At 38.9% G+C, this 13,293-nt stretch overlaps 1 protein-coding gene across 2 annotated transcripts in view; it reads right to left on the bottom strand.

The window, feature by feature from the left end:
* STARD9 (StAR related lipid transfer domain containing 9) overlaps positions 1-13,293 on the bottom strand; it is a 130,723-nt gene that overhangs the window by 13,337 nt on the left and 104,093 nt on the right. For both annotated transcript variants that reach the window (XM_006135403.4, XM_075927239.1), the window contains exons 24-25: positions 1,597-12,795; positions 1,206-1,403 (exon numbers count right to left, since the gene is read on the bottom strand). In XM_006135403.4, the coding sequence (XP_006135465.2) occupies positions 1,206-1,403; positions 1,597-12,795 (11,397 nt within the window). The remainder of the gene's footprint in view (positions 1-1,205; positions 1,404-1,596; positions 12,796-13,293) is intronic.

The raw sequence follows: 13,293 nt of genomic DNA, 5'->3' as shown, positions 1-13,293 counted from the left end.
CCATCTGGAAAAGGTTGGGAACTGCTGTATTAACATATAGGATCAACTTAAGGTGCTGCTTTTGCTCTATTAAGCTCAGTTAAACTGGTCTGAATGATCTATTAGCCTACTTCCCTATCTACACCAGACAGCAAAGCCAGGGCAGTCTCTAAATTCAAACAGGTTGGCTGTGTCTACATTGGCACCCCTTTCCGGAAAAGGGATGCTAATGAGACCAGTCGGAATTGCAAATGCCGCGGGGGATTTAAATACCCCCCGCGGCATTTGCATGAACATGGCTGCCGCTTTTTTCCGGCTCGGGGTTTTGCCGGAGAAAAGCGCCAGTCTAGACGGGATCTTGCGGAAAATAAAGCCTTTTCCGGAAGATCCCTTATTCCTACGATCCCTACAAATAAGGGATCTTCCGGAAAAGGCTTTATTTTCCGCAAGATCCCGTCTAGACTGGCGCTTTTCTCCGGCAAAACCCCGAGCCGGAAAAAAGCGGCAGCCATGTTCATGCAAATGCCGCGGGGGGTATTTAAATCCCCCGCGGCATTTGCAATTCCGACTGGTCTCATTAGCATCCCTTTTCCGGAAAGGGGTGCCAATGTAGACACAGCCATTGGGTCTAAGGTTCTCAGTAGAGAGCCCTTAGACTCTGGAATTCAATTTCCCCCCTGCTCTGACAGCACCCAAGTTTATTGATATTTGGAGCATAATGCAAAGCCATCTTTCTTCCCTGGTTTTTTGGGAGGTGAGTGAAAGGAGAAGTTGGTGAGTAATTTATAAAAAATGGGGTGGAAACCTGTTTTTTCTTTTAAGAAAGTCTTGCTAAACATTGAACATATGCAAAAATAAGTCTACTGTTTACTACTTTAGACTGTGAATTAGAACTATGTAGACACGAACTATGAGGCATTCTCCTTTGAAGAGGGGAACCATAGTTCTCCTTAACTCACAAGAATCTTGTGTAGGTTAATAGTTTGAAAGGGAAATCACACTGACCAACACATGTACAGAATGTGATTGCCTTGAATGGAACAATAATAATAAACAACTTTCCTGTCCCAAAGGTCACCACTTCTACTTTTGGCATTCCTAGGGGGAATCTGTGTGTTCATTCTACCATCGGAAGATTGCTGGACACCTTAATGAACAAAATGGGAGTGATGCATGTGCAGACAAGGCAGTACAGGTTCCAAAAGCTGATGTTTACATGTCCCTACCTGGTATTTTCTACTACATTTCTTCTTAGTTGCTGCAGGTACTCTCGGCGTCTGCTGGGGAGATCCAAATCCCGCTGGTTTGTGTCCAGTGTCTGCAGCAGGCTCAGCTGCTTTTGTGGACTGAGACTGCGAGTTCTCCTAAAGCTCTGCAGCCTTTCTTCCCTCTGCTTTCTCAGGACTTCGATTGTCTTCATATGCCTATTTACGAGAACAAGGTCATTTACTACAGGTAAGAAAATCTTAATGTTACGCTTGTTCACACAATCCTTTCTGTTCTCCTGTTAAGATCTCTTAATAAAAGAACTCTCCTGCCATTAAGTTCACTACTTCTACATTTGGCATTCCATTCAAAATGCACGAGACTCCAACAAAACTATTTTAAGTAATTTACCTTTCATAAAGTTGCTGCTTGATGGGAACTGAAGTTATATCCTCCCCTGTTCCATTCTGAAGAATTCTCAGTAATGCATCTGTTTCCCCAATTCCATAATTCAGCTTTGCTTCAGTAAGCTCCACAGTAAGAGGGTGCTGCTTCATGTCCAGATGTACCCCGGACATAATCTGGGCACGCTCTTTTCGAAGTCTCTCAATTTCTCTTGTTCTATTTTCCAAAGGCTGGGATTTCTCTTCTGTTTCAGTTGCTCGTTTGCTGGTTGGCTTCTTTTGCATTTGATTTTGCAAATCAGCAGCACTACCAGTCAAGCTAATTGTTGAGGACGAAGGACTGCCCTTTACTCCACACCAATTGCTAAATTTATTATGTATGGGCAAGTCCTGAAGACTATAGCTTGGTGGCCTATGGATCTTCACTAAGGAGGCATTCTCATTTAGTAAAATTTCAGTATTACATTCACTTGTAGAAGCCGATGCTGTATCATCGTCTTGAAGGGGTAAATGCATATCACTCATTTTAGAAAGTGGAAAAGGGCAGCTATTTTGATTTTTCCAAAAGGAGCGGTGAAACTGTGCAGAAGAGGCTTCTATCAGTTGTTCTGGAGATCCATCAGCATTTGTCTTGCTTGACCAACATGTGCTAATTTCCTGATTAAAAAGCAAGTCAGAATTTGAAGGTGAATGTTTACATTCCTCAACATAAGAAGCTTGAGAGTGGTTTTTAATCAAAGAGGCATCATCAGAACTTCCGGTGGTTTTGTCACATCTGACTCTTCCTGAAGAACCTCTTCCTCTTCTGGTGACATACATACAATGTAGTGAACGTTCCATTGGTATGCGCTCGTTGAGATCATCAACTAAATATTCCCCATGGCCTGAAACCTCTAAAGTGCTACTTGAATGATACAGTCTTTTTGCATGAATAGCAGTGTGTCCATCAACACTGAATCTGTGCTTTTCCTTTGATTTTTCTGAAACACCTCCTCCTAAGAATTCTTTAGCCATGTTCTTATTTAAGAAACTTCCAGATTTCTTGGTCACTTCCTTGTTATCTCCAGAAGTTGTAGATTCATTGTCCGTTTCTGTTTGTGAAGAATTGTCAACATGAAGCTCCAAGGTGCCCAAGCCAGAACATGAATGTGATCCTTGTTTTCTTTGATTACAGCGGGAACTTGAAGTATCATTAGGATGTTTCACAGACCTCTTGATAGAACAAATGGACTTGCTACTCGTAACCTGGCTGCTTGGATTTGCACTAAGTGTTAGAATAGGGGAAGACGCTCTGTCAACTAATGTGTTTTTATAACTCAGTTTCCTTTCTACTGCAGTATCAGACTCATCAACAGTTCTCTTTTCCCGAGTATAATGTGCTGGAGACCGAGATGAATTAGAAGTAGAGTGGCTAACTATCATGCATGAAGATTCATCTTGTCCTGAACTCAGTGAAGATGACACAACAGGAGAAACTGTGGTACTGCCAAAAGCAATGTTCTCCTGTGCACTGAATGGTGTTTTTTTTAAATCTGAGATAGGAGTGGAGGCTCTGGCTAACGAAGGGAGATGCATAAAGGAATCTCCCAAAATATCATCGGCAGAGTCATTCAAGTCAGGAAGGCTCTGCATTCTCATTCCAATGCTTTCTGGAGCTCTCTCTTCAATAGCCAAACCTATGTCTTTCTTTTCCTGAGGCCTACATACAACATCTGAACCTACTACTTTCACAATCACATTCACTTTCTGAGCTTTCATCAGTTCATTTTCAGTTTTTGCCTGGAATAGGGTTTTCTTGTTTTTGCTTTGTCGATGTTCTGAAATATCAGCTTGAATGCCTGTGGCCCCTGTAGTTTGGGTACAACTGTCTGACATAGCAGCCCTTACAATCTCATCAGCAATTCCTCTTTGATTGATTTTGGCATCATGCTCGTTCTCTATGACATTCTGTTGGGAGAGGTTTCCCAGCAGCTCAGAAGTGTTATGAAGAAGCTGTGATAGGTGCACAGACAGGTTCTGCATGCTTGCCCAAGAAGAAGGTCTCTGAAATGAAGTCCTGCTTGGATCTTGTTTTCTTGCAGCAACATCTGTATAGCTTCTCCGGTGCCTTTTCTGTCTTTTATACCTTCCTGTAACCATTGTTTGTGTTCCCTGCTCACAAGTAATGCTTTGTGGTTTTTTGGAGACTGTTTCTGACTCAGAGGGATAGAGGAGTACAATTTCATCAACTTGCATGGAAGTGTTTTCAGGTTGTTCAGAAGGATTATCAAATTTTGAAATTCTGTTTTCGGGGTTGGTTTCAAGTACCTCACGGGATACATTTATATAATGCTTGCTGTTGTCATTTGAAGACTCAAAGCCATGTCTCACATCATCCCATCCTTGGGGGTCTTCAATGCTGCTTAAAGTGCTTGATAGTACTTTTGCATTAGCATACGAACTGAGATGAGAGTGAAAAGGGGAGTTTTGAGAGTTTAGTCCATTATCTACACTAGAGCATCTCATAACTTTATGATTATCCAGGCTTTGAGAAGGCTGACTGCAAGAGACATCACTCGCACTACCAAAAACATATTGCTTCCAACCAATCTTGCAGGGTCCCTCTTGCTGCCATGGATGAATGTATGGATTGATATCACTTGAACTAAAATGCATTGCATCTTTATTGTCCTGTAAAAATAAATCTGTTTCTTCTGGTTGATATCTCAGTTCTTCAGTTGTCTCTTCATTGCACTGTGGTAAAGATGCATTGTTTGAATATTTTTTTGCTTCCATATTTATGGAATGACCAGTTCTATGTATCAAAGTAGTTGAACAGTGAACAGCAGAGGGATCTACAGAGTGGTTGCCTTGGCTTCTCTCCCCACAATTTTGTGAGTTCTTTGGATCATATTTAGCAAATCTCGGAGTTTGTACCAATCTCTGCTGAAATCTGGGTTTATATTTCGACAGTGCAAAATTATCTGACTCCAATTTTGAAAATCTTTCAATTCCATGCAGATCATCTTCAGTTGGAGACGGAGGCTCAACACTCATATTCAATTCTTGTAAAGATTTAGAGGAAGGATACAAAGAAAGATGGGTCTTAGATGAAACTTCTGAAGTGTATTCAAGATCAGAGTGTGCAGAAATAGCTGGGGCTGACAATCTGTGATTCTGTAAACAATGTCTTTGTTCATCTTGTTTGCACTGCTTTGCATTTTGTGTTGGAAAGTATGATTTTTCATTCCTAAGTAATACCAACTTGGGTTCTTGTGGAGGCAGACAACTGTTTTCTGGCAACATTTTGAAGGACGTGTTCTCATGTTTCATGACAGATTTTGAAGTCTTTTGCTTAATTATATTATTTTCCACCTTCTGATAATTGTGAGAGCTATCAACACTTGAACATGAATTATTTTTGCAATGTATCATATCTTTTCCACTTCTTACATTTGCTCTACATTGATCTTCTTCCCTGGCATGTCCAGCCTGCAGACTGTCTTGTAAATCTGCATGGGAATTTATATCAAAATCTGAGGCAGTAGGATACATTTCTTTGGGATCAGCAGTAATTTTATCTGTGGGACATACTTGCCTATATGGATTGTACATGTACCTGGAATCCACATTATTTCCTGAACACAAGTTTTGTGCTATAGTAATTTGTGGGTCCATGAACTCACTGGCAAAAACTGATGGTGCCATGGTTTGATTTTCAATATGATCTTTTCTTAAAAAATGTCTTCTCTGTTTCCTGTGTGGTGAAGGAAGGGTTTTCTCGGTGTTTAAATGCAATTCGTTCTCATTTCTGCTAATTCTCTCTTTCGTATTTTCTCCTTTAGTAAGAGTTGCTCTTGGAAAAGCTAATGATGATGGTATAGAAACATCATTGTGTAAATTTTCTAAAAATGCTTGTTGTAGTGAAGCTTTACCCCAGGGTTGTTTATCAACTTGTGTTTCATTGTTGAGTTGATCAGAGTTATTTTTATGTATTAACTTTCCATCTTCAGCAGGACATTCTTGAGAGGTAGATTTTGTATCAGCTATTGGAAAATGTCCCTTTTCTTTTGTAACAGAAAGGAGAATACTTCTTGAAGCAGATGGCTGCTGGTCAAACATCACAACCTCGTCAGATTGACTCTCTTGCATTTGCACTATAGCAAATGCAGAACAGTTTGAAGCTGTAAGAGGGTATTCTGAAAACATTTTTAATGATGGGTAAGAAACTTTTGGAAAAGCTTGAGGAAACTCTCTCTCTTGTCTTTCTTTTAGAGAATATGGATTTGTAAAAGTAGATGACAACAACTGGTCAGTCAAAGAAATGTCTTGCACTGAATCACCTAGCTGCTTAAATTTCAAAGATTTTGAGTCTTCTGGAGAATTGGAGGTTTCAAAGGTACTAAGATTGTTGGAACTTTGAAATATTGTATAAGCTGGAACATCCTCCACAGTGTGTGAGGGAGGAGGTTTTGTTTCCTTATTGCTAATTTGTTCAAGACTTTGATGTGTAAGCAAGCTTATTTCTGGCATTTTCATGCTAGAACTACCAATATAGTCCTCTGAGTGTACACAATTTTTTTCTTTTATTCCATGGCAATTCTGGAAAGAATCTTGACTTTGTTTTTGGTTTTGATCTACTCCCATAACCTCTTTGGTGATTTCATCATGCTGTGTCTCTCTCTTCTCTCTCTTGCCAACTCCAGAATAAGTTTTGCTTTCATCATCATTTTCTTGATTTACTTGTTTCTGATGATCCCTCTGTATAGGTACATCCAAATCTTCTGGTTCATTTTCACAGTATTTTGTTTTTCCAAAATAAACAGTATCAATTTTCCATTTGTCTTCTCTGCTGTCTAACAAAACATCTGCAAATGTAAAAGGACTACTCTTCAGCAGACCAGCAGAATACTGAGAAATGCAAGAATTCATATTATGTTTGGCAGAGACTTCATCATGATGAGCTTTTTCCCACAAGGGTTGATGAGTAGTTTTGTAGAGGGCCGTTTTGTTTTCAGAAGCAACTTCAGGATTGTCTTCATATTCCACACAGAACTCTCTAGAAACCCTGTATGCCTGAATCTCACTGGGTTCAGGTTGATATCCAATTACACCAGGAATCTTTTCACTATTACTTCTGAAGTCCGTTTTAATATAGTCTGCAGTTGAAAATGTCTTTGTCTGATTGCATTGTCCTAGTTCTTTCTGACTTGTATTCATATTTTGAAACACTCTCTCAGACAAGACCTCTGGTAATGACTGCTTTATTTTTTCTCTCATATCATTATCTTTCAGCATTGATGAGGAAAGATTTTCATTATCTGAAGTCATTGGAGCAGACACAGACACTGATGCAGCCCTGCTTCCTTCTTGTACTATACCTTCTAAGGAATTTAAACAAACTTTTGTTTCCTCCCCCACACTTAAGCACGTGCTGTGCTCTGCATAAAAATCTAACCTTCCCAGGGAAACTGAATTATTTTTGGTATCATAACTAGGTGCAACAATTACAGATTCATGACACTCTGCAATATATGAAGTAGTGTGTGTGTCATCGTTATAAGGAAATTGCCCAGATACAGCAAAGTGTCCATCCTCCTCCTTGTCCTGCATAATCATGTTTTGTAGCAAAGCACTGTTTTTATTCTGCACTTTATCAGAAAATGATTCATCTCTTCTCTCTTTGTTAAGTGTACTGGATGCTCCTACCTGCACATCATTTTCCATTAATGTTTCATAGTAAGGAAGAATAACTCCAGCACCAGCATTGCTATTAAATATCTTTTCCTGTCCTTTTAACACACTGAGATCCTCCTGCACAATTTCTGCACTGTTACTTATTCCAAAGTACACAGGATGATTTACAGATTGACACGGGAAGACCTTAAGCAAAGACTGCTGAATTTCTTCAGAAGACTGTACAGTTTCTAGTGTATGCTCTTGGTTATTAGATACTACAGAATCATTGGCATCATCACTTCTAGAATGACCTTTAGGTACCCAATTACTTTCTTTTAAGATCTCATTTAGCTCATTATTTGTCAGTTGGCAGCTGCCTTTGTTTTCAGGTGGAACTTCATTCTGATTTTGTGAAGCAGTCAGCTCCTGACCCTCAGTGTTTTCTTTGAAAGCCTTCATTTCTTTATCAGTTTTAAAAACAGATGCATTATCTATTTTCACGCTTTCATTTATTGCATCTGTTTTAGCCATTTGTACTGGATTTATGAGATGTGTTTTCTTCTCTTCTGCTGTGGAGCACTTTGGAACAGATTCAACATGACTAGATATGCTTCCAATAAAAGGTATACCCACATCTTCAGACACCCCATACTTGGGGTGGTCAGTATGAGAACTCCTATTTGTATTGCTATTCTCTTTAGTAAGTCTTCTAGAGTCTCCTCTGATTACACATTGCTCAATTACTCCATCATCATCAACTGAACTGTCACAGTTACTGATGCCTCCCTCCGATGTATTCACTATATCCGTCATGTCATTCTTTTCAATTGAATCCTGGCAACCTGCTGGTAACCTTAAAGTATCAATTGACAAAACATCTTGTTCTTCTAGTTTGGAAGCTGTAAAGTATTTTTCTGAGATCTCAGATTTATTTATAACTTTTTCACTGTCGTCTCTGTCACGATACAGATGATCTAGAGCTGGAGTCTCTTGTTTAAATAAAACATTTTCATCTGTATGCTGTTCACCACTCCCTGTGCAAACCAACATATCTTCTACATTAGTTTTTTCCTCACTCCCAATCATTTTGCATCCATCAATTTTGTTTTCTTGAAAAAAGTTGTTATGGGCCATCACCAAGCATTGGGTTATACAAATTTCACTTGTATTGCTAGAAATGTTTTTTAGTTCTTTTTCACTCTTTTCTAAAGAATTCTTGTCCCCAAATCTAACTGGTATTGTTTTGGCTGTGCTTTCAGTATTCAGAATGTTTTCCATTATTCTGTTAGTATTCTCAGAGAAATCTGATGAGCTGGAACACACTGATGATGGAGTGCTTTTGGAAGCAGCTTCCGTCTCTGCTGAACAATAATTTATTTCTGTGTCTGCTTTTCTTTTCTTTTGCTGAAAGCTACTTGTTTGAATACAGCCGTCAGAACGCTCCATTATTTTTGATTCATCAGTGTGTCCTGCATCAACACTAAACACACCTGACTCCTTTTTCTCTGCTTTTTCATGCTGTAGAGTTGCGTGCAACTTTGTGTAAAACTGGTGGTGATCTGTGCAAGCTACAGAGTCGCTGGGATCTTTTGATCTCTGAATCAGACTATTGCTTTCAAAATTATTTCTGCTCCTTTGTGCCATATCACATTGTGCATCAACTACTGAGTAATTATGCAAGGCTTCAGTTTTCTTAGATTTAATTTCCAAAATATTGCTTTCCAACTTGATGACACTGTTAACCAGTTTAGCAATTTCTTCAGTAGTGTTTATTTTTTTACTCTGATAAGGATCCCATGTCTCTTGTGCGATAATTTCATCTTCAGTATTAGCTTTCGTCTTTGTGCATTCAGGCTTTTTATTCACACATGGACTCCCTTCTTGGAAAGTCATGTCTGATGGAATTGTATTGTGTTCAAACACTTTTCCAGAGTCTGTTTTTATGTAATTACTAGTTCCTCCAACAAGCAAAACCTGTCCTAAGAAATCACTTTCTCTATGAACCATACAAGAAAAAGCAGTTTTATTCTCTTCTCTTGATTCAGGAAAGGATTTGTTCTTGGTTTGTGCATCATCAGATCCTACAGTAACTTTAGTCTTTTTATGCATCTTGCTTTTCTGCTCTTCAGATTTTAAGCAGCACATTGTGCAGAGGCAGTTAGAATTTATTCCAGAACAACAACTTTTTTGGACATTGTTTTCTATACTGACATTAGATCCGGTGTCACAAATTTCATTAACTGCTGTAAAACCTTGCAGTTTTGTATTATATTTCTCAGTTTCAGAACTGCTTAAAAAAAGATTAGTTTTTACTGTGTCAAAGTACAATTTGTGAGAGTTGGATTCATCTCTAATTTCACAAGTAGCAGCAGCAGTTGAGAAGTGAGTGTTTTTTCCGCTTAAATTCTCATTAAGATATCTTAATTCATCTACCACCAGGTTTCTATATTTGGACGAAGACCTTTCCTGGCCTACAGGGTGTGAACTCAAATTACATTCTTTTCTTTCACTGCTTTCGTTTCTTATAGTCTCAAGACATAATGAAGTATTTCCCAAAACCTGTAGGGATGAACAACTTTCAGGATTATCCACCTGTATCCTTTCAAGGCAATCATTCTTCAAAACCATTTCATTTTCAAATTGACAACTATTTTGTGAACAGAGATCTTCATACTTCTGTTCATATTCTTCAGTATCTCTCAATGAAGGGCCCCCCAATGCAGTTTCTGTTAGGAAGTCTCTACTTGTTGTCATAGAGACTATATCTTTCTGAGAAGTGTCTACTAGTATTGAAAATTGGTCATAACAAGCATCCCGGGGAATGGCTGAAGGATCCGTGCCATAGGATTTTATTTCAGAAGAAAAATCTTTGTCTCCGGTTATTTCTCCTGCAGACATCTCATGGTGATCCACCTTCTGCATTGGTTCAAAATTATTCCCTCTGTAATTGAGACCTAGTTTATCAGCAGAATTTTCTCCTTGTTCAACAGAAGTCTTAAGTGTATAACTTTCCTTTGTACCAGGGTTCCTATTCTCATTTGACAGACCACTTAGAGAGAAACCCTGATCACAGAAATTTGATATTCCTTCCTTTGCAAAACAGCTGGCCTGTTTTACTGAAGATGTTTCTACTGTGGATATTAAAGCTGTATCAGGAGACAGCCCTCTAGACAATCCAGCTGAATTGACAGATGCATCTCTAGTGTTTGAATCTACTGTTTTGGATTCTGTTATCAAACTATCAGTGTCATTATCCGTGTCTTCTTTTTCAATAGTTCTAAATAAGCTATCTTCTAAATCAGAATCTTCATGATCTTTTCTCTGCTGTAAAACATACATAGATGGTGTTGAAATGAATGATTTTTTTTTAGAGTCCTGATTCTTGGGCAGCGCAGGATAAGTTGTGGGGAGAGAGACCTCTGCCTTTCCAGACAATGGTGGTAAACCATCTGTCATGGAGGCTTTTTTCAAATAGCTATATTGCTGTGTGTATACAAGAGTAGATCCATAAGTAGATGATATATTAAGCTGTTTGTATTTAGGATGAGCTGACTTTACTCCTTCATAATAACTATGTTTTGCTGAAAATGCTGAAATCGGGACACATGAAGTACTTGGCCCTACTGAACTGACAAACAATGACCTAACATCTGGAGATTCTAAAACAGAATCTTCATTCTCTTTAACCATCTTACTTAATAAAGATCCATTCTCAGGAGCTTTGTTTGCAACCATCTCAAAATGTGTTGTTTCTGGTAATGGTATTTCTGATCCATCAGAGGAGAAAGTTGCGTTTATCTCATTTACACCCTGTGATAAATGAGAAATACTATGTAACTGCTTATAGCCAGAGACAAAAGACACTTCAGCAGCTGACTGCTTTAAGTCATCTTTCTTCATCCAGCATTCCAGTTTGCTCTGATGAGCACCACGAAATTTCAAACTTTCAGGAAAAGAAGGTACAGCTATTCCAGGGCTGCCATTTTCACTTTTTGAGTTATATGAAGACAAAGCATCAGTGCGAGGCAAAGTGTTTCCATCTCTAGAATTAACTCTTTGATGAAGAGACCCTTTTTGTTCTACAAAACAAACTTTCATCTCCTTCAATGGCTGTTTGTAAGTATTACTGCAAGTGGACTGTGTTTCAGTTCCCAGATAAAAAGAGCTGCTTTGCATTAGATCATAATTTGTTCCTTTTATATCTCTATCATAGGCTCCAGGTTTCTGGTATTCTTCAGTCTGTATGGCTGTAGACCTAGGACTCTGCAGCCTCCAAAATATCTCTGCAGGCACTTCATCAGATGAATCAGATTTGGGTTCATCTACAAGATCTTCTGCTAACACCTCTTCTGCATCTGCTAAGCTATCCAGGGAAAAGCTCCTTTCAGTTTTTGTCAATCCATTCCGTGATGTGGAAGAGGTCACTAAAGGTGAGACATGGTGATCAGATCTGTCTTTGTAAAACTTAACTGGCTCTTGGTGAACCATTAACCTATGAAAATGTTTTTTACTTTGTTTTTTCACTTTATTTTCTTTTTCTAGCAGCGAGTCTTGAGACATTTGACTATCATCGCTTTCAGAATCTTCTGGATTAGTGATACATTTATTCCTGTCTGAATCTGCCTGTTTCAGTTGTTCGGTCAAGGCTTTTGCATAAGCACAGGAGAGAGAATCCACAGAGTAGGAACTATCAGTATCCGAAAAGTCATTTTCATCATCCTCTTGCCAGTTCCCTAGCAGATCTGTGGTTGCATTTGAGATTCCGACACTCAACACCTCTGCACTGTGCCACTTTTTTTCCATGTAACGGAGCGGTGTCTGGATGTTTATCTTATTAAGGTTTCCTACTGAAGTAGCTGTCATCAGAAACTCCTGCTTTTCCATTGACTGCCTGTCACGACTTGGCAAATATATCTTTGGCTCTCTTTTCAAGTTCCTCGCTGTTTGACTTAGACAACCTGATGGTGGCTTTCCACACGCTATTGATTTTTTTACATCCTCGGTAAAGCTTTCTGGAAGTGAATCTTGGTGGTCTCCTCTTAAATCCATTTTAGACTTTTTATGAGCTGCCTGGGATTCACTTTCTTCTATCTGTCTCTCTATAGGGTGACTTGACTCTCCTAATATCCTCCCTTTGGTCACCTGTGCACCTGTAACACAGGTTTCGAGTTCATCTTTCTTCTTATAGTGATCAGGAGAGAGGCTGTTAGAAGTCTGGCTTTGAGGTTCAGTTTGTACTGGTCTATCATCTAATTTTTCCATTTCTTGATTATCGTTGTTATGTAATATGATAACTGGACCATTATAGTCTTTTTCTGATCCCTTTTTATTTCCAAACTGTGAGGGCTTTTGTTTTTTAGTTAGCTGTCTCTGTGATGGGAAGGAACTACACCTCTTGTCATTAAGGTCATCTCTCCTGGAATTGTCTTTAATTGTTCTGGGTAGATATTCTAGAGACAGTGTTTTCCATGGTGAATTGCCTTCATGGCATTTACAGGTATTTGTTGAGGTAGATAATTCGGAGGTCGTCTCCCTCTTCAATAAAGAGCTGTGAAAATAATCCAAGACAAAAATGAGAGACTTTCATATACTGCATGAATATATACGTATGTATTATGTCCTTGGCTCAGAGAGACTCGGTAGCTGTAATCACTATTAGTCTCTATACAACCCTGAGTCACTGAAATCGGCTTATTACAAGTCTAGTCATGCCCCTTACCCTTGCTTTAAAGTTTTTAAATTTAAGAGAGCTCTCTGAGGAGATTCCCAGCTAGTTTAGTGATGGCTGGCCAGTGGCAAAGTCTGAGCCAGATCCAGGACTTCAGTCAGTGACAGACAAAAAGCAATGCTGCTGCTGTTATAAATTATTTAAAAATGCCCACAAGAGTGTTGGGTGCTTTCTAGGAAAACAAACAGAAGACAAGTTCCTGAACTCAAGAGCAGTCTAGTGAGGGACTTCTCAATCAAGTGATATCAACAAAAAAGGTATGGTGCAGGGTTATAAGTACTATCAGATTGTATATGTATATATACTCTAAAGCAAATA

This window comes from Pelodiscus sinensis, chromosome 4, assembly GCF_049634645.1.
Source record: "Pelodiscus sinensis isolate JC-2024 chromosome 4, ASM4963464v1, whole genome shotgun sequence".
Taxonomy (NCBI): domain Eukaryota; kingdom Metazoa; phylum Chordata; order Testudines; family Trionychidae; genus Pelodiscus; species Pelodiscus sinensis.
The sequence above is the reverse complement of the archived record's forward strand: the minus strand, read 5'-3'. Positions and strand labels throughout refer to the sequence as shown.